At 42.8% G+C, this 24657-nt stretch overlaps 1 protein-coding gene across 2 annotated transcripts; it reads right to left on the reverse strand.

The window, feature by feature from the left end:
* Positions 1-514: 514 nt before the first annotated feature.
* Positions 515-18960, reverse strand: LRRC72 (leucine rich repeat containing 72). Of its 2 annotated transcripts, XM_033165872.1 has the most exons (8): positions 18850-18959; positions 14970-15039; positions 12363-12444; positions 10405-10518; positions 4543-4632; positions 3121-3279; positions 1829-1856; positions 515-716 (listed from the first exon to the last, which is right to left on the reverse strand). In XM_033165872.1, exons 3-8 carry the CDS (start codon positions 12427-12429, stop codon positions 551-553), a joined length of 624 nt encoding a protein of 207 aa, XP_033021763.1. In that variant the 5' UTR covers positions 12430-12444; positions 14970-15039; positions 18850-18959; the 3' UTR covers positions 515-550. The 2 variants fall into 2 exon arrangements, with proteins under 2 accessions (XP_033021763.1, XP_033021764.1); XM_033165873.1 differs by lacking the exon at positions 14970-15039 and having other exon boundaries at positions 18850-18960.
* Between the last annotated feature and the right edge of the window lie 5697 nt (positions 18961-24657).

A 24657-nucleotide genomic window follows, 5' to 3' on the forward strand; every position in this document is an offset into this window, starting at 1 on the left:
GAGAAATCTCTTCTGGTCTGTTAACTATATACTTGGTAAAAATGGCAGAAAGGCTTTATTCTCCTATATGCAGATGTTAATCACCAATAGAACAGTGGTCAGCTCACCTACTGCCCCCTGAGTCATAATCAAGCTCCCTAAACAACTACTCTGTTTCTTAGCTTTACAACCCCCAGAGATTGCGACCTTAGGAAATTAAAGCCCCTCCAAACTTGGCAAGTAACATGCTGCCAAGTTTATTTTTCATTTGAAAGCGTCTCAACTTAAACCTATATGCAGATCAGGAATCTGGCTTACAGCAAACCGTGGTCAACTGCTCAATAACCCAACTTCAAACCATACGCTTGTTTAACTAACCAATGATTTTTATAGCTTTAAATATCACCCCTTCATACTATGCATTAAGTGCTAAAATGGCGACATACCTGGATTTTTTTTTCTGCTTGAAATGATTTTAATTGATGTTTAAAGCGCAACAATACCAAGAGCAGCAAAAGAAATGTGGTTTGTTCGGTTTTTTAAAGAGACAACTGTCGGAGAAAAGCCACATTTATCGAAACTTAATTGTCAGTCTCTCTGGCCTTTTTTCTGGATTGCTACCAAGGCGTTTCTCTTCGCAGGTGGGCATCTTCTCCCAGTCAACAGTGGCGAACTCCATGACGGATCGCCTCATGGCCCTCACAAGTACAGCATGTTCTGGGTTCTCATACGGAATCCTTCCAAAGAACCAAACAAAAAAAACGGGAAAAAAAGAAAGTAAATGACCAGATGTTTCCTTTTGCGATGAGAAAACTATAAAGTATAAACGTGAATGGATTTGACACTAATATGGTACCCAATGCATAGCAAATATTTTTTAATGTTTATTTTGTACCCCTTAGTCAAGAAGTAAAGCGAAGTCAGGGGAAATAGAATGAAGAACAGAAGCAAAGGGGGTGGTTTCGCTACAGATTTTTATCTGTACCCCCACTTCCCAGCTGAGCAGCAAGACTGCTGCCATTCCCCACACTTTCTGCACATCTCAGCTGTTTCCCTACTGCTCATTTGTGTGGGTGGAGGAATGGCTTACAGGTGGGGCTGAGAACGTGTGAGAATCCATTCCTCATGGGCATGTACTCTCAAAATGAATGGATGTAGGGTTTTACGGGGGTGGGGGAAGATAACCACCCACATCTGCCTCCTCTCTCACACACAAAAACATTTATAGATGGAAGGAATCTTGTGCGGAGTCCCATTGTGAATGAGGAGTAAATGTGTATCTACAGCCCTCCACTCTTCCCAACCTCTGTTTGGCCAATGACAAGAAGTGGGGAGGGGAGGGAGGTGAGACTGCAGCGATGCCTCCTTTCCCCTGCTTATCAGCAGGAGGGGATGCTGCAATTTGCATACAATTAGAAAGCGGGCTGCAAGCAACCATTTGTCTGCTCCTGAACTAGAGACAGAAATAATCAGCATTTTCTTAGAGAGTGTTGCATAGTGACCAGAGAATGTAAAAAATAAATAAATGCATTTGAGATGTGCTTATTCTACAAGGCCTGTTGGGAAAGTGGTCTTTTTGTTACTGAACACAATTCCCTTTTTCATTAGCGGATTATGTTCACTTTCTCCATGCACAGTAGCCGGTTAATTACGCACATTGGGGCAATGTGAATGGAATGGCTGGCTAACCTGTATCTGCCAGCCGAGGATAACACTTCATGCATCAGATGAAACAGGCATGATATATTAGGGCAAAATAAATATTTTGTTTTTAAGTTGGCATTAGACTGGGAGCCTCGTATCTAAATATTAATGGATTAGAAATAAAGGAAGAGCAGATCTTGCTTACTTAACCAGGTGATTTCCAAACTCGCAACCTAAAACAAAGATTGGAAAAAGTTATTCATGTCTGCATACCCCCTGACATGCAGAATACTGAACAGATACAGACAATTCTAAATTCCATTAGATTCAAATGGCAAGTTTTGTAAATTAGCAATTTGGCCTAAATGGTTCACTGAGTGAGATAGTTCTTTCTAGTTACTCGCTTAGCCTTATACACTGGTGCCTCTGGTTATGTACTTAATTCGTTCCGGAGATCCGTTCTTAACCTGAAACTGTTCTTAACCTGAAGCACCACTTTAGCTAATGGGACCTCCCGCTGCCACTGCGCCGCCAGAGCACGATTTCTGTTCTTATCCTGAAGCAAAGTTCTTAACCTGAAGCGTTATTTCTGGGTTAGCGGAGTATGCAACCTGAAGCGTATGTAACCCGAGGTACCACTGTATACAGTTAACTTGTGATTGATTTCTCCCTGTTGACAAAATCATATTTGCTTCCCATTTGTCACATGCTTCAACTACACATAACTAAGAAAAAGGGAGCAGCAGGTAGAGGTTTCTAAAGATTTTTGTGCACAGATTAGGAATTTTCAATGGCTGTGGCAGTAGTCACTGCAATACAACTGAAGAGACTTGCCATAAAACTGGAAATCTATGACTTGTGGGCCAAATTTTGCTTGCCTGTTCAACACCTGACAACACATGTCCATCAGGCTGATGCTTGGGGAGTTCAGTTCTGCTTGGTTTGGGATGTGCAGGAGAGGTTGCTCACCCACCTAATCCCTGCAGGAAGCAGGACTGAACCTGCCCTCCAGCTGATATATGTAGAGTTCAATCCTGCTTGCTCATTTGCTCCTAATGTGCCAAACATTGACTGCCAAAGGGGTGGGTGGGGGCAGTATCTGACCCACCAGGCGAAAAAGCTGCCCTATAAATGAGAAGGAAAGCAGCTATGTGTTTGGAGCACATTCCAAGCCCATTTTCTTTTTAAGCTTTAAAATCTCAAAGACCAATATTAGATATCCAGGAGAGAGAAGAATAGCTGAATTATACAGTAAATACCTTGAGTAATTTAACAGTGGTTTTTTCTTCTAAAAGATAACAGCTTTTACTGAGAAGTCTAGAATGGCAATGCGTGTAAATCACAACAAGCCCTCAAAGAATCCCAAGTAGACTGCTAAAAAGCGAGGCTATTATACAAGTTTATATAAATTATGAAAGTCATTTAACGTAAGGAGGCAATGCTTGTTCATCTGCATTATTATTATTATTATTATTTTTCTAAATCACTGTTAAATACCTGGAGGCAATCTCATCACTCTGGTTGGTGTTAGGCAAAATGATGGCTTAGGCAAAAACGGCTCATCGATTTTCTTCCCAAATCCTATAGAATGAAGCACGAGGGACCTTTCATGGTCATATATATGAACAGCTGATACTCTTTCTTTTGGAGTTACTTCTGTAACATAGGAATAGATGGCATTATCAAGAGCTCAACCAGCTGCTGACATACTGTACTCATTTATTCTTTAGGTGGGTGACAGCCTAGCATTAAGGGATGTTGCAGCTTGTGTGATTTGCGGTCAGTAGTAGCTTAATGTTTCTAGAGAGGCAGGCTTCTGGCCACAGTCAAGAGAGCTCTTTTAGGTGCACCCATGGGTTACCTCTGCTCCCTGTGGGGCTTTTTGACACCACCACCCCCACGAGCTACAGTCTCCCCTGCTATATTCCAAACTGCTTTTTGGAACTGTCCTATGTCGCTTACAAATGATTGGGTTATGGGAATTGAGAGGACTTCCTACTGCTAGTATGTGAAAGGTGTTAAATGATAGGCTCCCATAGTCCACCTTGAATAGGCCAGTTTTAGTAAGCATTACACAGGGCTTGTTCCACGAAACTAATTAATTAACTTTGCAAATTAATTTAGCAATGCCAGCTACTTGTGTTTTCGCAACTGCTTTGTCAAATGGCCGCTATGCTTACTTTACAAACATTCAAATACAGTACTTGGTCTGTAATGCTTGGTCTGTACTTTTTGCATTTCGCGGCCTTCTGACCTCACTGTTTATGTCCACACAACAACTGCGTCCATCAACAGAGGATAATAAAATCCTTCATGCAACAAATGCATCGGACAAAAATGTATGCAGTAACAATAATAATTGTACACTACTCATCTGATTGGGTTGCTCTGCCACTCTGGGTGGCTTCCAAATATATAAAAACAAAACATTAAAAATCTTCCCAATACAGGGCTATCTTCAGATGTCTTCTAAAGGTTGTATAGTTGCATATCTCCTTGACATCTGATGGGAGGGCAAATAATAATAATAATAATAATAAATCTATGTGTCTTTAAGGCGCAATAAAATGTTGTTGCTTGTGTGGCAATAGACGAACAAAGACAACTCCCTTGGAAACTGATAAATAAGCTGTTACAATTGCACTTAATCAGGGTATAGATGCACATTCATTTCTATGAAGGTTTCTTAAAAGTAGGGCCAAATAATTCTATTAAAGGTGCCTGCTGTCTTGCAATGTATCCACCCAATACTAACAAGTATTGTAAGTAATGTTACAAAATTGATGGCTGCTGAGTAAGGGCAGCCACAAATATATTGCTTCTTGTTCAGATATAAAAGCATTAAGTGATTATAAAAGCATTAAGTGATTATCCTTCATGTCTATTAAGGAAAGAAAGCAGGGGAGAAACAGTTTCTACCTTTTCTGTCAAACAATGTTACTGAAGGAATGTGGTATATTACGTACAGATGGTATCTGCGATCATGAGACATGGGGTTATTAAACAGGTCTGCAGGAGTTGAAACAAAGAGAACAATTGTCAGAATAACTGAGCAAAGACTTGGCAACCTCCTCCATATTTCAGTAGATACTATACAGACATAATCAACCAGTTTATATTCACAAAGCACATCCTTCCTGAATGTTGTTGCCCATTGCGAGGTGCATGAAAAAGGTTCTGTAGCAAATGTCTTTTTTGCCGCTTGTTATGAGCCTTTGAATTTCTTGTTTGTCCTTTATGATTAACCAGAGATTCTGATACTCTGATCAAGTTTCCCATCATGTATTGCACCAATGCATCTCGCCCTCCCAGTGCTAACACAGACAGATAACCCCCAGCAAATCCCAAACATATCTAGCAGACGGAGATGATAACGGTAAAAGAATTTCCACTTCTCCATTCCTGGCTGAGAGGTGTTGTGACTGGTCCAGCCACTCACAAGAGTCCTCATCAGACTGGTGAACGCAAAAAAGGCATTCAGAAAATCAAACTGCTCTAATTTTAGTCTTCCTTTTTGTGTGTGACAACTGAGCTTTGACAAAGGCACCACTCCATTTTGTCTGTCTAGATCAGCACAACATTTAATTTAGTTCCCCATATATATATATATATATATATATATATATATATATATATATATATATATATATATATAACCAACCCAACGTGATTCGCCTGCACATCATAGTTGACGGTCGTTCTTTGGTGGGGAAATAGGAACCTTTCTTTTTACAGTGAGTGTACAATGGGAACCAGCATTAGTTGGTTCCAGAATTCTTTGTCTTCAACATGTAAAAAAAAAGGACTCTGGACGACCCAATCCAAATCTACACAGTTGCACAAAAAGCAGATTACACAAATAACCAGTATCCTGGCCAAAGGGGCAAATCACATCTTTTAATGCAGATTGCTGGTTATCATTCCATTAGGAAAAAGTGACTAGCAGGAATTGGGTGTCTGGGATCGTATCAAAATCATTGGTCTTGTGGCTGAAATGCTTCAGAATTCAATGCAGGTAAGTCATCTGCAGTCTCCTCCAGACCTTAAGCTCATTACATAACTATCTTATGTGATTCTCTATTGCTGCATTGCACAGCAATGGCTTTCTCAGTATAAAAGAAATGCTGATAAGTGTAATACCAGCAGAATACTGCAGGGCGTGACATTTCCCTGGTAGAGTATAGATATACTTCAAAGGACATGAAATGGCCACTGTCTCTAAGAAAAATGGTCTTTGCTTTCAGCCTACTCAGATTAAAGAGCTTTCCATCTGTTCAGTACATGATTTCTACTCCGCTGGGGAGTTTCCCTTCGGCAAAGTTTAGGATCATTGTGATGAAACTAATAAATAGAGTTGGGGTGATAACACAACCCTGTTTATCACCTGATCCCACACTGAATGGTGCACTTTGAGAGCCATTGTTATCTGTGATTGTTGCTGTCATATTATCAGAGGACTCGAAGGATGTTCAAAAATTCATCTGGGCAGCCTATTTTCAAAAGGACGGTCCACGGGGCATTACGATTTACAGTGTTGAAGGCCTTAAGTCAGGTCAATAAATGCCATATACAGGTGTTGGTTTTGCTTTCTGCATTTTTCTTGAAGCTGTTGAGTGGTGAAAATCATGTCCACTATCCCCCTAGAGGGTTGAAAACCATTTTGGGATTCAGGAAGGGTGGCCTCAGATATTGTTAGGAGACAGTTTGCTAAGATCCTTGCAAGAATTTTGCTGACCACAGCTAATAAAGAGATGCCTTAAAAAATAAAACGATGCCTTGATAGTTTCCACAATCCATTCTATCACCTTTTTAAAAGATTATATATACACACACACACACACACACACACATGCATACAGGTGTATATTTATATATACACCTGTACTCATTAATAATCTCACCGCTCTATTTTGGGCCAGCTGGACTTTCTAGGCTATTTTCAAAGGCAGCATCACATATAACACAGTACAGTTATCTAAGCAGGAGATTATCAGAGCTTAGATAACTGCTGCAAGCTTATCTCCACCCAGATACTGTACAGTCCTAATTGGTATATCCAGTGAAACAGAAATAACACACACTGTGCCTCTGAGGCTAACCTGTGTTGGATCACGGAGCATCCTCAAACTACAAACTTCCTCCCTTAGAAGTGCAACCCCATTCAAAACAGGTTGAAGCTTATTTAATAATGCAAACAAATCACCCACAAAGTAAATGCTAGCAAAGTCCTTCTCCTGGCCGCATAGGGAGGACGAGAGGGGAGGAGGAAGGGTGAAAGCACAAGATTTGGCTGAAGCTTGTTTCTACTCACACACACACAGCGCTAAACCATGTTTTAATATTAATTGTGAACTAGCTCATTATGCTACTCCATTTTTCTCATGGCAGAGGAGGGAAAGCTTTAAAAAACTGACGGAGAAGCAACTCGGAAGTGAGGCACATTTCAATGTATCAGTGATTTCTTTTAATAATGACAATATCTGGATAAAAAACACAATCTATCTCTTTTTTCCTGGCCATATCCTGAAAAATTTCGTTCATCTATTTTTTTGTGAATTCGTTCCTCGGCCAAAAATAAATCATGGTAATCAATTGCATGCAAAGAACCACTAGATGGCAGTAGTAGAAAGAACACTACTTTTATGGCTAAGCAGGAGAGATTTAATCATTTCTCCTTCATTGCCATAACTGCAGTCGAAATGCTGCCTTAAAGTGTTGGTTGCTGCACCTCGAAAAAGGAGGTTATAGAGCTGGAAAAGGGGGGGGCGTCAAAATGATCAATGGGGCAAGTCCTCTTTGAGGAAAGTTTACAACATTGGGGGCTTTTTCATTCAGAAAAAATAAGCAAGTAAGAAAGGGACATGGTAGAGGCGTGCATAATTTGGAGAAATTATACAGCCTCCCCCCTGTCATAATACCAGACAAGAGGAAGTACTTCACTCAGCATGTTGTTGAACCATGGATTTTTCACCGGCGCATTGTTGTCTGCCAATTTGGATGTCTTTAAGTATTGGAGGGACCCAGGTGGCGCTGTGGGTTAAACCACAGAGCCTAGGGCTTGCTGATCAGAAGGTCGGTGGTTCAAATCCCTGCGACGGGGTGAGCTCCCGTTGCTCGGTCCCTGCTCCTGCCCACCTAGCAGTTCGAAAGCACGACAAAGTGCAAGCAGATAAATAGGTACCGCTACGGCGGGAAGAGAACTAAATATGTGGACCGAGAACTCCCAGAAGTGCAAGCTGGATTTCGAAGGGGCAGAGGAACCAGAGACCAAATTGCAAACATGCGCTGGATTATGGAGAAAGCCAGAGAATTCCAAAGCATTTGACTGTGTCGACCACAGCAAACTATGGCAAGTTCTTAAAGAAATGGGAGTGCCGGATCACCTCATTTGTCTCCTGAGAAATCTCTATGTGGGACAAGAAGCTACAGTTAGAACTGGATATGGAACAACTGATTGGTTCAAAATTGGGAAAGGAGTACGACAAGGCTGTATATTGTCTCCCTGCTTATTTAACTTATATGCAGAATTCATCATGCGAAAGGCTGGACTGGATGAATCCCCAACCGGAATTAAGATTGCCGGAAAAAATATCAACAACCTCAGATATGCTGATGATACTACCTTGATGGCAGAAAGTGAGGAAGAATTAAAGAACCTTTTAATGAGGGTGAAAGAAGAGAGTGCAAAATATGGTCTGAAGCTCAACATCAAAAAAACTAAGCTCATGGCCACTGGTCCCATCACCTCCTGGCAAATAGAAGGGGAAGAAATGGAGGCAGTGAGAGATTTCACTTTCTTGGGTTCCATGATCACTGTAGATGGTGACAGCAGTCACGAAATTAGAAGACGCCTGCTTCTTGGGAGAAAAGCAATGACAAACCTAGACAGCATCTTAAAAAGCAAAGACATCACCTTGCCAACAAAGGTCCGTATAGTTAAAGCTATGGTTTTCCCAGTAGTAATGTATGGAAGTGAGAGCTGGACCATAAAGAAGGCTGATCGCCGTAGAATTGATGCTTTTGAATTATGGTGCTGGAGGAGACTCTTGAGAGTCCCGTGGACTGCAAGAAGATCAAACCTATCCATTCTCAAAGAAATCAGCCCTGAGTACTCACTAGAAGGACAGATCCTGAAGTTGAGGCTCCAGTACTTTGGTCACCTCATGAGAAGAGAAGAATCCCTAGAAAAGACCCTGATGTTGGGAAAGATGGAGGGCACAAGGAAAAGGGGACGACAGAGGATGAGATGGTTGGACAGTGTTCTCGAAGCTACTAACATGAGTTTGGCCAAACTGCGAGAGGCAGTGAAGGATAGGTGTGCCTGGCGTGCTCTGGTCCATGGGGTCACGAAGAGTCGGACACGACTGAACGACTGAACAACAACAACAACGGCGGGAAGGTAAACACCGTTTCTGTGTGCTGCTCTGGTTCGCCAGAAGCGGCTTGTCATGCTGGGCACATGACCCGGAAGCTGTATGCCGGCTCCCTCGGCCATTAATGTGAGATGAGCGCCGCAACCCCAGAGTCGTCCACGACTGGGCCTAATAGTCAGGGGTCCCTTTACCTTTACCTTTAAGTATTGGAGGCAATGTGCCTCTGAATGCCATTTGCCAAGGACAAATGTGCTCATCTCCTGTTAGTGGTCCTTCCAAAGGCATTAAGTTGGCCACTGTGAGAATGGAAAGCTGGAATAGAAAGGTCTTTGGCATAGGAGCCAACACCTAGGGGCCAAGGTCCCTTTGCTACACACCTCCAATAAAATATTTGAGGCCCCCTCCCACCCCAAAAGTTGATATTGTTGCCATTAAGAACACAAGGAGAAATGTGGCTGGGCCATTAAAGAACAATTGACCGTGCAGATGCTGTCCTTCCTCCCAGATGTGTGTTAGTTAGCAGAAGACAAAAGCAGAGATGAAGTGGGGAGGTTGCCAGCGTAACTGTGGGGCACGATGCCACCACAGGAAGAGAGTGTGTCCTTTTGCAACAGGTTTTTGGAGCAGAGGTTTCTGGGAAGAAGGAGCAGGAAATGGACACTACGCCATGTGGGACTGAAGGGTAGCATCCCCCCTCTCGGGATATAATTGCTGTGAGCTCTCCCTCCATAAAAATCAGGCGTAAGCATGAGTCAATAAACTGTATTTCTAAGATATCACAGCACCATTTCCCCCAAGGAAACACAAACCCTGGTTAAGTGCCAAGACCCCTGGAATCCCTTGCTACCGCTCTGCAGAGATTGGGGTGGCCTGTAACAATATTAAATACCTCTATTAATTACTTTACCGAGGCATTAAATTAGTTCCTGCTTCTTAAAAGTTCTGAAAGCCCTGGTATGATCTATGAGCACATTCCTTAAAGGGGGGGGAGGACCTGAGAAAGATTGCTTACACTTTCACTTTCAACAGGTTAACAGTTTATAATCCTACTTCCCTGAAGGCGATTTCAATGCAGCAAACGCTTAGTGGCGCCAGCACTGTCTTGTTTATCTTAATATGAAATTTCAGAGTCTCAAGCATTTTCATCTACCCCTTGCTCTGTCAGTAAACGTAAAAAATAAAACAAATGCAGACACTAGTTAAAACTGATACTGGCATGTTTAATTAGAGAATCTTATTTGCTCAGCAAATAGCATTTCCAAAAAAAGGCTAATATATCTTACTCAATCCTTCTCCTCAAAACTATCTGTTTTCTACTAAATATATGAGTGGGTCCTGTCAATGCTGTGCTGCATGGGGAGGAAAGAGAGAGAGAGAGAGAGAGAGAGAGGGAAAGGTAAATGATTACTTAAGGTCTGCAGATGTTGCATTCCTTGAAGCTCTTTCACAGTTTTCTCCAGGTTTTTCAGGTGATTGTTGTGAAGCATCAGGATTCGCAACACATGAATATGTTTCAGAGCACCTAAAATGACAACAACAATTAACAATAAAATAATGCCTTACTTGTGCATTTATTTTGTTTCTTCAGTTTGTTACATCTCCTTGTGACTTACAACCAAAAACCAAATTAACAAAAAAACAAAAAACTAAACCCAGATGGATACATTCGAACCAAAATACATTAAACGTTAAAAAAACATCCAACCCACTTCTAAAAGGTCACAAGTAGTTAAAAGGCTGAAAGCCTGGTTATAGAGGAAAGTTTTGAAATGGAGCCTAAAGATATCTAAGGCAAGCCTCCCTCTGAAGAACACTCTACAAACAGGGAGCCACCACAGAAAAGGCCCTCTCTCATGTTGCCTGTCTAGACCTGTCATGGAGGAGGCACATGAAGATGGGGTGAATTCATACGGAGTAAATTCATATGGGGAGAGGCAATCCTTGAGGTATTGCAGTCCTGAGCTGTTTAAGACTTCAAAGGTCAAAACCAACAATTTGAATTAGGCCTGGAAGCTAATGGGCAGCCAGTGCAGTCAAGCTAGGATTGGTGTTACGTTTTCAAACCATTTTGTCCCAGCGAGAAACCTGGTCACTGAATTCTGCATTAGCTGAAGTTTCTGAACCATCTTCAGAGACAGTCCCACATATAACACATTGCAGTAATCTAACCTAGAGGTTATTAGAGCATAGACAACAGAAGTTCAGCTATCACTGTCCAAATAAAGATGCAGCCGGGCCACCAATTAAATCTGATGGAAGGCACTCCACACTAGAAAAATGCCCAGGCTCTGTACCTGCTCCTTCAGATGGATTGTAAACCCATCAACCTCCCAGCCATCAGGAACCACCAACTAATAGTACTTCAGTTTATCTGAACTGAGCTTCAGTTTATTGACTATCATCTAATTCTTTACTGAGGCAAGACAACCGTTTAGCACATCCACTGCCTCCCCTGCAGATGTAAAGGTGAAGTAGAGATGTGTGTCATGAGCATATTGCCAACAAAATACTCCAAAACTCTGGATGACCTCACTCAGTGATTTCATGTAGATGTTAAACAGCATGAGGGATAAAATCGAGCCCTGAGAAACCCCACATTGAAGGCTCCGCGGAGCCAAAGAACATTCACCAAGCATCACCCTCTAGAAACACCCTTTGCAAAGTGTTGCCGCCCACCTCCACCTCAGACAGCTGCTCAAGAAGGACACCATGGTCAATGGTATCAAAAGCTGCTGAGAGGTCAAAGAGAATTAAACAGGGACACACTTCCTCTCTCTCCTGACAAAGGTCATCATACAGGCAGACCAAAGCGGGTTTTGTGCCAAAACCAGGGCTAAACCCTGATTGAAATCGATCCAGAAAATCAGTTTCCTCCAAGAGCACCTGGATCTGTTCCACAGCCACTTACCCAATAACCCTATCCAAGAAGGGGAGATTGGCAACTGGCTGGTAATTATTTAGGTTTTCTGAATTCCAAAAACTGGAAAATAAGAGAGAAGCAGGGAAAGTGCACTTAAGGGGAAATAACTTGCTTATCAATCACAGCTTTGATTTCATTGATTGCTTAATTGGTTAAAAACACTGACAGTCAAGAGCAGCCGCACTGGGTCATGTCACAGAAATTGCTTAGAAGGATACTTGCACATTTTGCTTCATAACTTTCATACACTCATAAAATCATAGAGTTGGAAGGGACCCCAAGCCCTCTTTCTAGGACTAGAGACTCACTCTCTCTTTTTTCTATTTTCATGAAGCACCACTCGTCTTATTTCCAGGACATTCTTACAGTCTTTTTCATACAAATTTAACACATCTATGTTCACAGGAATCACTCCCGGTACAAAAGAGATTATGTTAATGCAATACCTGATATATCTCGGATTTCATTATTGTTGAGGTACAGTTCTGTCAAGCAGCAGTTATGCTTCAACATAGTTAGATTCTGAATCTGAATTATGAGAATTAGAACAATAGGTTCATGTGATTTTATTGGTGAAGAACTATACCTTATATGCTATCTTTGTGGGTTTAAAAAGTCCTGTGAAGAAATATAAGGAATTAAAAACATAACAGGTCCAAAAATGCGCAGTATAGAAATGTTCTTTTCCTCTATATTATGCATCTACCTATAACATGTTTTTGGATGTCATATGATTGCCATACTGTTGAAATTAGTGAACGTAACTAAGTTAGGTCCATTAATTCCAGTAGGCCTGCTCTTAGTAAAACTTCACTGAATGCCACCCACTGTGCTGAAACCTCAGCCATTTTACCCTCTTCATCCTTTGTATTTGGCACAAACCACATACAGTTGGAAAAGGAGAGCTTCAGCAAAGGATATATAATCTGCTAATACAGATTCTCAGAAAATACAGAGTGTTAGAGCGTTAAACAAGGATCAGGTGGAATGCCCATTTTATTTATTAAATTTCTATCGTTTCCATTCCTCCCAAAGAAGTCTGGGTCACCTTTAACAACGGCTCAGTTCTCACAAACTGTGGAAGCGATAAGCTGGTCCCAGCACATGGGCTGAAGGGAGAAGGTGCAGAAAGCTTGCTGAACTTAGCCAGGCTCAGTGACCTGTAAACCACCTTGAATTGCATCTTGGAAGTGGATAGATGTAATAAAATGTTTGCGTGTGTGAGTGAAAGCGCTCATAGACTTTCTGTATTCCATAAATGTGGTGTTGTTACCTTTCTCCCATCCAACAGTCTCACTCTTTTGAGATATATATATATATATATATATATATATATATATATATATATATATATATATATATATATAAAATATCCCTCTCTTACGCTCTTTCTCCACCTCACAAGTCTTTCTGCATCCTATATTTCACGTTTAGGTTATCTTTCCCCTCCCCTTCCGCAATCCCTGGTACTTTATGTCTATTCCTCCACCAGCAACTGCTCTCAAGACTTCCACTCTCTCAGCCTTTCAACTTTCCACAGGTATGGGAAACAAGCAGCAGGTATTTGGAATTAACCCAGGGGGTGCACAAGCAAGCAAGCAAGCATACAGGTGGCCCCTACATTGTACAGGCCCGAGCTGTACAAAGAAGCTGTCTGCTTGCTAGCATACTGAAAGATGCAAAACATTGTAACAACGGCAGCCTTTCAACATGGTTGGCATTATATGGCATGCAATTACTCTTAGCCCAAGGCGATAAACCTGCATGTTCTCCCAAATTATATGGAATATTACAGTATCTTTTCCTAGCTTTAGAAATGTATGTATGTATTTATAGTCATACATGAGCAGCCAGTGACAGAACCTGTGGCTACTGTGTGACTTTCAAAAAGCCTTCCGTCTGCCTATTTATTCTTCTTGATTAATTGTTATAACATGTATTCATGTTTTGATAAATGTTTTTGTGCTTTTAAACTTGAATATATTCTGCCCTGAGAGTCCAAGGAGTGCACCTGCCCCACTGCAGAGGCTGCCTAAATGCACTCAATGTTCAGTCTCAAACGGGGGCACCAAATATCTCTGAACTGGAAAGGATGGTGTTTGCGGCTCTCCAGGGGTTGGGAGCAAATGGCTCTGGGAAAGTACCCAAGGGCAAATTGTCCCTGTCTCAGCAATACAGAAGCAGAGGAAGCCGCTGAAAGTATCTGACAAATGGCAGATCATTTGTCCCCAGAGTTCAGTATTGTTTGCGCTGACCAGCAATTTCACATGGGAGTTTTTCCATCCATTAGAGCCCTTTCTCCCAACCATATGGTGATACTTGTACCTTGGTTCTCAAACGCCTTGGTACTCAAACAATTTGGAATTCAAACACAGCAAACCCGGAAGTAAGTGTTCCAGTTTGTGAACTTTTTTTGGAAGCCAAACGTGCTCCGTTTCGAGTGTTATGCTTCCGATTTGAGTGCCACGCTTCCGTTTTGAGTGATATGCTGAGGTCTGTTTTTGCTATTTCTTTTACATTTTTGCTTTTGTGGCTCTTTCTGTTTTGTTTTTATGACTGTGTGGAACCCAGTTCAGCTACTGACTGATTGATTGTGTGTGTGACTGCAGTACATTGTTTATTGCTTTCATTTTATGGATCAGTGGTCTCATTAGATAGTAAAATTCATGTTAAATTGCTGTCTTAGGGGTTGTTTTTAAAAGTCTGGAATGGATTCATCCATTTTGCATTACTTTCTATGGGAAAACACGCCTTGGTTTAGGAACGCTTTGGTTTTGGAATGGACTTCCGTAATGGATTAAGTTTGAGGACCAAGGTACCTCTGTACTAGTACTACACACACAGCCAAAATTTGATTCCATTGTGGCAGTTAGGTATATGTTTAAATCTCTTTTCTTGAAATGAATGGGGTTGCATTTTAGCTTTGGACCCAGTCTATAAATTCAACAAATTCTAAGCTATTTTTTTTAATGCTACAAAATCCCCCATTACCTTTTATTGCCAAAAAATAAAGTAAAAAATATAAAAAATAATGTAAACTTTATATTTATTACCTTATTATTATTTAGCCACAAATGGCTTAATATCCGGAACTGTGATAAATCAGGGATGTCTTTTAATCCTCTGAAACAAAAGTTATATAACTTCAGTTGTTAATACCCACTTTAATAAACTATTATGCATCAGAAATAAGCACTGAAGCAGTTATGTAATTGCATCAGTAACAGCTGCTTTTTGATTCAATGTGCTCACATACTGTTGGCAGTAAGCAATCCTCTTTTGTCAGAAAAGCATATACAGCACTGCTTATGAAGTAATACAGTGGTACCTCTAGTTAGGAACTTGCTGGTAATTCGTTTCGGAGGTCCGTTCTTAACCTGAAACTGTTCTTAATTAGAGGTGTGCTTTCGTTAATGGGGGCCTCTTGCTGCCGCCGTGCCGCCGGCACATGATTTCCGTTCTCATCCTGGGGCAAAGTTCTCAACCCAAGGTAACTCTTCCGGGTTAGCAGAGTTTGTAACCTGAAGCGTTTGAAACCTGAGGTGTTTGTAACTTGAGGTACCACTGTATATGGAAATTCATTCGCACCCAGTGGTTGCTGAGCATCTCTAGTAGTAAATAAATGACTTTTGTTAAGCACCAACAGTTCTCAGTCTCCACAATTTTACCTCAGATTTGGTGAGGAAAGCAAGTATCGGTGGTTGACTTCAGATGATCAGCTTTGGAACAAGTCAGGATATAATATCATGTTTTAATATTCTGCCTTCTTCTGAAGCTGATAATCTTGGTTGTTTTGGATGAAACAAAAACCATAGTTAATTAGAGACTTAATGGTCTGAGTAATCACACTGCAAAGCAACTGAGTGTGTGGGTAAAATGTCCATTCATAAATTAACATTAGCACTCTTCAGGTGTGAGATGAGCAGCAAGGGTCCACTCCTTCCCTTATATGTTGCCATCACAATTACCATCACAGTAAGTTAGAGGGGTCTCTTTTGAAGTGGGGAGCTTCCTGTACTCATAAAAGCCCAGCTTCCTCCACCCATGACTGCTGTTGGTGAAAACAAAAGAAGTTGAGATCTTCCATGTACCTCAGATCTTCCATGTCACATTTGGCCCTAAGTGGTTATCTAAAAAGGAAAAAAAAAAAACGTCCATATATTGCAGCCATGTCTCAATGTTCTTTCCATTTGTCATGATCAAAGTATATTAAAGACGGTGGGAAGCTATGAACTATTTGGGGTGAGGAAATAGCTGGAGATGTATTGCTTCCCACCTAATGGGAGCTAGATGGTGTGGTGAATGAACAATTGTCTTCTATTTGTTCTGCTGCCAGGCTTGAAGATCCTGTCTAACAATGGCAAAGGAAGCCTAGTGTGGTTGGATTGATCTCTCTAGGGGAAAAACCAACCTGGAAAAGATACTCTGCATACTGCAATCTGTTATGGCACAGATTCTTGGCAATTTAACTGTGACTTAAAGGACGCTTGACAAAACATGAACTACCTGGGCAAAATTCTCAATCCCATTATGCTTTTATTTGCGTATCGAGGACCTCAAGCCACCCCCCCCCCCATGACTTGACACAGGAGACATAATTTTTGTTTGGGTTTTTGGCAATAATTTAGGTCACAACTTTATTTAAATACAAATTCGGTGAGTGGTTGCGTAGGCATTGGTTCAGACTACTGTCCTACCGGGACAGAGGCTGGCCTAGAACCAGCGATTGGGAGAATGCTGCTGAGGAGAGTTAAGGAGCGGGGGGCAACAACGCTTCCCTCTCCCCATGGTCCCGGGGACTCGGCCACGGCCCTAACCCCTACCGGGGGCTTCGGACAAAGCATAAGAGTCACCGGATTCCTTTAACGGAATTCCCAGCATCATCATGATTCTGGATTGGCACTGCCCATACCAGCAATCCACACAGGAACCAATGCCTAACCGCCAACCTTACAAGTTGTGACAAGTTGCTACTGCAGTAGGCAAAACCAAATGGCAACAGCCAATCAGCCAGATGGACAAATTCCTACTGGGCCTCTGCCCCAAAAGCAGACGACCCCATGACAGGCAGTTGCAAGGTCAAGCACAGAGGCCTAAGAAAAAGAGGGGGGCGGGATGGGTGATCAGAAGCTGAAGCCAAGAGAAGAATCACCCTGTGTGCAGAGGAATATATAGGATGCTAAGCTGTCCATCACAAGTTGCAACATTTACTTTTGCCCAGTAACTCCTCTCTGCCCTATAGCTGCTAAGGCCGGCTACCGGCCCCACCCCCACAGGAAGGGATGTGTCTTGCCAGGTCCCGATCGCAACACGTGCTCTTACTCATGGTAGAACCCGATATATAAAATGCTGGAGCTCTGGACAATGCACACACAACAACCACTTTTCCTTACTGACTTCTATCCCCATGCAAGTTATCTCCTATTTCTCTCTCCAAAAGTTTAAACTTATTTTTAATTGGCTTCATTCCCCTCCCCACCCCCGCACCCCCGCACCATATCTCCAGGCCTACCCTTTTGATGAACAGACTGCAGCCCGCAAACCACTTACTCTAGAGACATTCTACTGAAATAAATAGAGCATATCTGGAGAAACTCATCTGAGGATTGCACCCAAAGGCATTAAATTTCTTCCAAGGAGAGTTTAATTCCAATAATTTTTTTTTTTTAAAAAAAACCTGCCCCTTTATGCAGGTCTTTCTAGTCTTTGCATGCCCTTTGGGCCTCCAGCATTCTTTTCCAATTTACAACTAAACTAATCAATTTCCTCAAGATGACAGCTTTCTCAGAAGCAGAATTTCCTGTGCTTCATTAACAGTGCTGGAGGATTTTAATGCAGCACAGACTTAAATATTTATTAGCTTTTTATAGCAGCCCCGCTCCAATCAACACAACACAAGTAAGCCAGTTTAGAAGTAATGTTGCAAAGCATGGTTTGGGAGGTGTGGAAACGGCCATGCTGTGGGGTTTGTTTGTTTTTTTGCTCCTTTCTTCCCCTTGTATGGGCAGATACAATGAATTGCTTGCTGCTTAGCATATACCTGAACTGCAAAACAGAAGCAAATCATGGTGAGCAATTAAGATTTGGAGGGAAACTACAAATCAGTTTGCTGGTTTGGATGTGCAAACTCTGGCCTACATTCAACATTCTCTGACTGCTAGTGCAACCCCTACTGTGTTATGGTAAGGACGATAATAATGCCTGCTCATTATGCTGGCTTCCTGTGCCTTCTCTCGTGCAAACCATTCTTCTAGCACAATTAGCACATCACTAAGAGAATTCTGATATTTAGCCTTTTCTAAGATGAGCCCTGGTACGCGGGTGGCGCTGTGGTGTAAACCACTGAGCCTTGGGCTTGCCGATCAGAAGGTCGGCGGTTCAAATCCCCGCGACGGAGTGAGCTCCTGTTGCTCAGTCCCAGCTCCTGCCAACCTAGCAGTTCAAAAGCACATCAAAGTGCAAGTAGATAAATAGGTACCGCTCTGGCGGGAAGGTAAACGGCGTTTCCGTGCACTGCTCTGGTTTCACCAGAAGCGGCTTAGTCATACTGGCTCCATGTCTGTGGACATGTCTGTGGACATCCAGAAAAACTGTCTGTGGACAAACGTCGGCTCCCTCAGCCAATAAAGCGAGATGAGCGCCACAACCCCAGAGTCATTCACAACTGGACTTAACTGTCAGGTGTCCTTTACCTTTACCTTAGGGTGATGAGCCCTAGGGAATGTGCTGGCCTCACAAAATAAAGATTGAAGAATGAAATGGCAACTTATTGGTCCTGGAAACAAACTATTTTATTTTCATGGAACCAAAAAGAACTTCTGCTTTCTATTGCTTAAAGATTAATCAGTCTTAAAATGATTCTTTTCAGCTGAGCCTAACAGAACAGCGCCTTAAACCAGCAAAAAGAAAGAAGAAAAATAATGATATACTTACTTTTCACCAAGATACAAATCGGTGACTTCGTTATTTTTCTTATAGCCGCATATTTTCAACTGTTTTCCTAAAGCCTGGAAACAAATTGTGTGTCAGAAACAATGCTCATAATCAAACAAAATATATTATTATATATAAAAGGAGAAACTGAACCCACAGGATCTCTTTCTCGCCTATTTTTAAATAGAAGGGGGGGTACCTACAGCTATTACATTCCAGTTTTTATTCTCCTTACTTCTTTTCGCTTCAGTACGTGCCTTACCACATATTTGTGGCGAAGACAGCACTGAATGCCTTGGGGCAACACTGGCTCCTGGAAGATAGAGGAAGAAACGTAGATATGAGGATTGCTATGTAGCTCCCAGCTATTAATTCTTTGTTTTTCGTGATTAGTCAGTCTAGAGTCATGGGAATTTGGAAGGGGGGAAAAAAGATTCACTCCTACAAATCATATATTCAAAGCATAGCTATAAGAGTATGGGGGCGGGGAGCCTTGTTCTACTGGAGTTAATAAACTCATGGCTGAGCATGAGTTTAGGGCCAGTTCATATGATATCATTTTTAATTGGCTGGACGTTTTCTGCCAAAGTTTCTTATCAGACCAGACTGATGCAAGCATGATACTGTTTAAACCAGCTTTAGGATTCCTTGATGTGCAGAACTGCAGCTGCCAGGCAATTCAGACTACCAATCTTGCATCAACAGATGAAAACAAAACAACACAGACGTTTAAGACACAGATGTAATCTGCAGTGCTGGCCCACCCATGAGGCAAGGTGCAGTGGCTGCCTTGGGTGGCAGTACCCACTGGGACAGCAGATCTGGCCTCTAAGGAAGGCATTGCCTGCTGCTGCCACAGGGGCAGCGATGGCTGCGGCATGCTCCTTGGAGACCTCAATTGCAGCCTTTTCAGAAGCCCCCCACCCCATGTTGCCTCTACAACACAGAGGGAACTGCCGGTCTCTTCCTTACCCCTGCCATGTCATGAAATTCAAGAAGAAGAGGAGCAGGAGCAGCAGGAGGAGTTTGGATTTGATATCCCGCTTTATCACTACCCGAAGGAGTCTCAAGGCGGCCAACATTCTCTTTTCCCTTCCTCCCCCACAACAAACACTCTGTGAGGTGAGTGGGGCTGAGAGACTTCAAAGAAGTGTGACTAGCCCAAGCTCACCCAGCAGCTGCATGTGGAGGAGCGGGGAATCGAACCTGGTTCCCCAGATTACGAGTCTACCGCTCTTAACCACTACACCACACTGGCTCAAGATGCAGGAAGAAACTGCTTTACCCTCAGTCAGACCATCCATCCACCTACCTCAGCAGCCTCTGCACTGATGCCCAGTGGCTCCCCAGGCTTTCTCAAAGACCTCTCTCCCAGGCTGGATGCAGGGTGCATAATCTCCCCCTTCGCCAGCCAACCAACCTTCCCCTGGATGCTTCATTCACAAAGGAGGAGAAGCAGAATCCAGCTTGACTGCCTCTAACTGACATTCTAACTCAACCTTCCTTAAAGACATGCTGACAGGCGGCGGCAGCAGCAGCCTTCCACACTGGCCTCATTCAAACTATCACACCTGAAACTTGCTTCCACCTCTTTTCCTTTCACTTTCCTCTTGTTTGCATCAGGCCAGCAGGCGAATGTGCTCTCCACCTTGCGACCACACCTGCCAGCTGGCCTTATAGTTGCTCACTCGGGGGCCAGCCTCTCCACCTGGCTACCTCAGACTGGTGGAGATGAGGAGCAGCCTGGCATTTATGGTGAACTCACAAAGCCTTGCCCACAGACATCGCGGTCTGTAGTGGATGAAGGAAAGGAGATACATGCAGAATTAGAAAAAGGGTGCATTTGTAACTGGGGTTATCTTTTCAAGTGGTCTATTGGTGGCGTCCCTTCCCACACACCATATGAACACAAAGCCTTTCTGCACGGGCACAGACAAGTGCTTAGAGTCACTCACCTGCTCCCACTCTAGGCTCTTGTTGCAGCTTGAAACAGCCGCCATTTTGGAACTGCGCTTCCCAGTCAACTATCACAGCAAAGTCAGCCACTAAGAATCAGGGAAAAGGGAACAGCAATCATGGAGCTGAGGGAGGGAAGGGTGGTGTTGTTTTGTGGCTGGAATATCAATAGTTCCGACTGTCTTTCCTTCAGGGTGCTGAGTCAACCGTTGAAAAGCAAGTTCTAGTTGTCATATTCTTGGTCATGTGTGTTTTGTTGTGTCCTCCGCATCAGGTTTATTATTCACTGAATTTATATCTTGCCTTTCCCCACCAGGGGAGTCCAGGGCAGCAAACAGATGCACAATTAGCAAAAACTGAAACAAAGGAAAACACTCTAGAATAGTTAAACAGTTCTAAAAACAATTACAAATAAAAACAACTGCATTTCTACACACCTGCCTCAGTTCTCCATCCAGGCAGGCCAGAAGAATTATCAGAGTTCAAGGGCACATTTCAGCCAGGTGAAAACACTCGAGCAAGGTATGAGGAAGGGCTGATGAAAAATGTGGCCTGGGGAGAATCCCAAGGGACAAGTAAGTCTGGGGAAGGTGGCATGGACTGAATTACTTATGTGCCTGTATCTCCTTGGCCACATTCACACCATACATTTAAAGCACTATGATACCACTTTAAGCAATCATGGCTTTCCCCCAAAGGATTCTGGGAGCTGTAGTTTGTTGAGGGTGCTGAGAGTTGTTATTCACCTCAGAGAGTTACAATTCCCAGCATTCCCTGTAAAGAAGAGGGATTGCTTATTAGACCACTCTGGGAGTAATAGCTCTGGGAGTGGAATGGGGTCTCCTAACAACTCTCAGCACCCTTAACAAACTACAGCTCCCAGAGTCCTTTGGGGGAAGCCATGGTTGCCATGGGACACTGGTAGTGCTGTGGTCTAAACCACTGAGCCTTGGGCTTGCCAATCAAAAGGTTGGTTCGAATCCCCACGATGGGGTGAGCTCCCATTGCTCAGTCCCAGCTCCTGCCAACCTAGCAGTTCAAAAGCATGCCAAAAAGTGCAAGTAGATAAATAGGTACCGCTCCAGCGGGAAGGTAAATGGCGTTTCCATGCGCTGCTTTGGTGTTGATGTTCTGTTGTGCCAGAAGCGGCTTAGTCATGCTGGCCACATGACCCAGAAAAACTGTCTGCGGAGCAGACAAATGCTGGCTCCCCGTCGGCCTGTAAAGCGAGTTGAGCACCACAACCCCAGAGTCGTTCGGGACTGGACTTAACTCTCAGGGGTCCCTTTACCCTTACCTTATGGTTGCTTAAAGTGGTAACATGGTACTTTAAATGTATGATATGAATGTAGCCCTTGTCTGTACCTCTATAAAATGAATGATAAATGGATGGAGCTAAAAATAGTGTCATAGAAATTTAGTTTGCATGGGGATTTAGTATCCGTGGGGCCTCTGTTTTATCAGTATAGTTTTCTTTTAAGTATATAAACCATAGCACGTATATCAGAGTATCATGTTTCTTTCTTCTTTTTTAGTTACTAAAACTACATTAGGTAATTGGAGTGACATGGTTGTCCCATACACCAAGGAGGAACATATGTGACTTTGAAGCACAACTACACATAAAAACAGGGTATTTATTATAGGTCTCACACATGAAAAAAATATGTTTAGACTAAAATGTGCCAAAACTCTCACTTTAGAACTCTATGGGGACAGATCAAATGATAAAAGAAAAGAATAGAAATAACGTTTTCATTTCTTATAGAAAAATTATGTCATCACTAACATTTCCAACAGCAGGATTAATCACTAAAGAGCAGACTTCTAAATGGGGAAGATGCTTGCTTTAGGCCTCTGGGAGCAGATGCCTTAGGCTTTGACTTTGAAGTATTTTTTGACGACATTAAGATGCTTGCTGAAACTTGGGTGCGTAGTGAATGTGTTTCTATTTTCAGCCTGGATCCCTGCTTAGGTAGTCACACTAAAAACTAGCTCAACTTATAGCTCATCAAAGCTAATAGCATTTTGACCCTTCATCTTCAGTGTTTGGAGTATTGACTCTTTGAAACCACTTGTACACATTATAGGGATAGGGTCTACTTTATTTTGTATAGTAGCTAACTCACTCAGATTCAGATATTACACTTCCATTATACTGGTATATGAAATAGTAGACAGAGCAACATTTGGAACAGAGACATAGCATGGGTTGCCAGTGCCCGGAGCAGGGCAAATGTTGCACCACCCTGGTGGACTGGGAAGCTGAGATGGAGCCATGCGCTGGGGAGGGGCGCATGTGGAGCCCATGAGGCACATGACTATTGCCACTGCTGCTCCTGGTGGCAGTGGTCACATGTCTTCCTGGCCTGGTGGCTCTGTCAACTCAGGGGTGGAGCATGCGAGCATTGCACCTGCTTGTGCCCCTCTGCTCACCACGCTACACCACTGATTCAGAAACTAGACTTACACAATTAGTTTCCATGTTGATTGATGGACCAGGGAGAACATATTATCAACTTCTAAAGGAGCCATCAATGGCCTGAGAGAAATTTTGAGGCAGCCCATCCCTAACCTTCCCCATGGCTACTTAAGAAAACTGTATGTGCCTTGAAGAAATGCAGAAGGAAGAGAGCTCAGGCAAGGAGGGCATCATGTCACCTCCTGAAGCAACGTCAGTGAAGTACCCTCAGGCCTGAGACTGACTCTGCTCACTCTGGCTAGTCATGGGATCTTCTGGATAGGAAGGAGTAATAGCAGGGCTACCTATTCCAACTGAGCCTTACAACAAGGTTTTCCTGAGCCCTGGGATGTTCCTGTGTATCCTCCAGTCATGATCACTGGCTTGCTTCTGCCTCCTTCTTTGTCTTTTGGTCCTGATTTGCTTATCGATCCTGATTTCTGGCTTGTATCTCAGACCTATATCTTGTTTTTTTCTCAGGGCCACTGTGCTTGACCCACAACTCCTGTTTCCTGACTCACCTTCTGGGATCCTGCTGAATGTGTGTTCTTGATGTTTTGCCACTTTCATATCACTTATGACTCTCAGTACCTCAAGGCAATATAATAATTTAACTTCCCCTCCTGCTCCCAACAGAAAAATAATGCCACCCAGTTTCATCAAACTTGAAAACTGGCATAAAGCACCCCTTCTCTGTCAACAGCTCAACATAAGTGGTTATTACATATTCTTTGCATTTGAGACCTTATTCTCGCTAACCCTTGTTGGGAAACAGAAAATGCCAGGTTAAGCACATTCTTCTTTAGCATTTCACTGTGAATCTGTTTCATGAGTTGGTTCACAAAAAAAAAAAATCCTAGTCCCTAAGCAGAGCTAAATTAATATGCAAGACTGCTGGCCCAGGAGATTTTGTGGCATGAAGCGATTTCAGCCAATTGGTCTGGCAATTGAGCTTTACTTCAGTGCTGTCAACAAGACAGCATTTCTGAGGGAAGCAAGTTTGCTTAGGAGATGCAGGCCAGGCTGTGGGACACACATAGCTTTGTTCTCTAACACGTTGCTGATGCTCTCTGGTGCCCCCTCTCCAAATCTGATGCCTGAGGCAGGTACCTCACTCTACCCAGTGGTAGGGCTGGGCCAGTTCATGGTTCTGTATTTCTGAGGAAACAAAAATTCCATAAGAAAATTCATATTTGAATGTCTGATCAAGTAAATTACTGTGATGAACTGTGTGGGAAGCTTCGGCCAGTACAGAAGATAGAGGCCATCTTCTCAAGGAACCTAGGCTTATAGGATCCTGGAAGAGTGGCTGCCAGTGTGCAGCTAGGTGAAATTCAAGGTGCAGAAGATGACCTCTAAAGTCGTGTGCAGCATTTGGGACTTAAATATTG

Source organism: Lacerta agilis, chromosome 12 (genome assembly GCF_009819535.1).
Source record: "Lacerta agilis isolate rLacAgi1 chromosome 12, rLacAgi1.pri, whole genome shotgun sequence".
Taxonomy (NCBI): Eukaryota; Metazoa; Chordata; class Lepidosauria; order Squamata; family Lacertidae; genus Lacerta; species Lacerta agilis.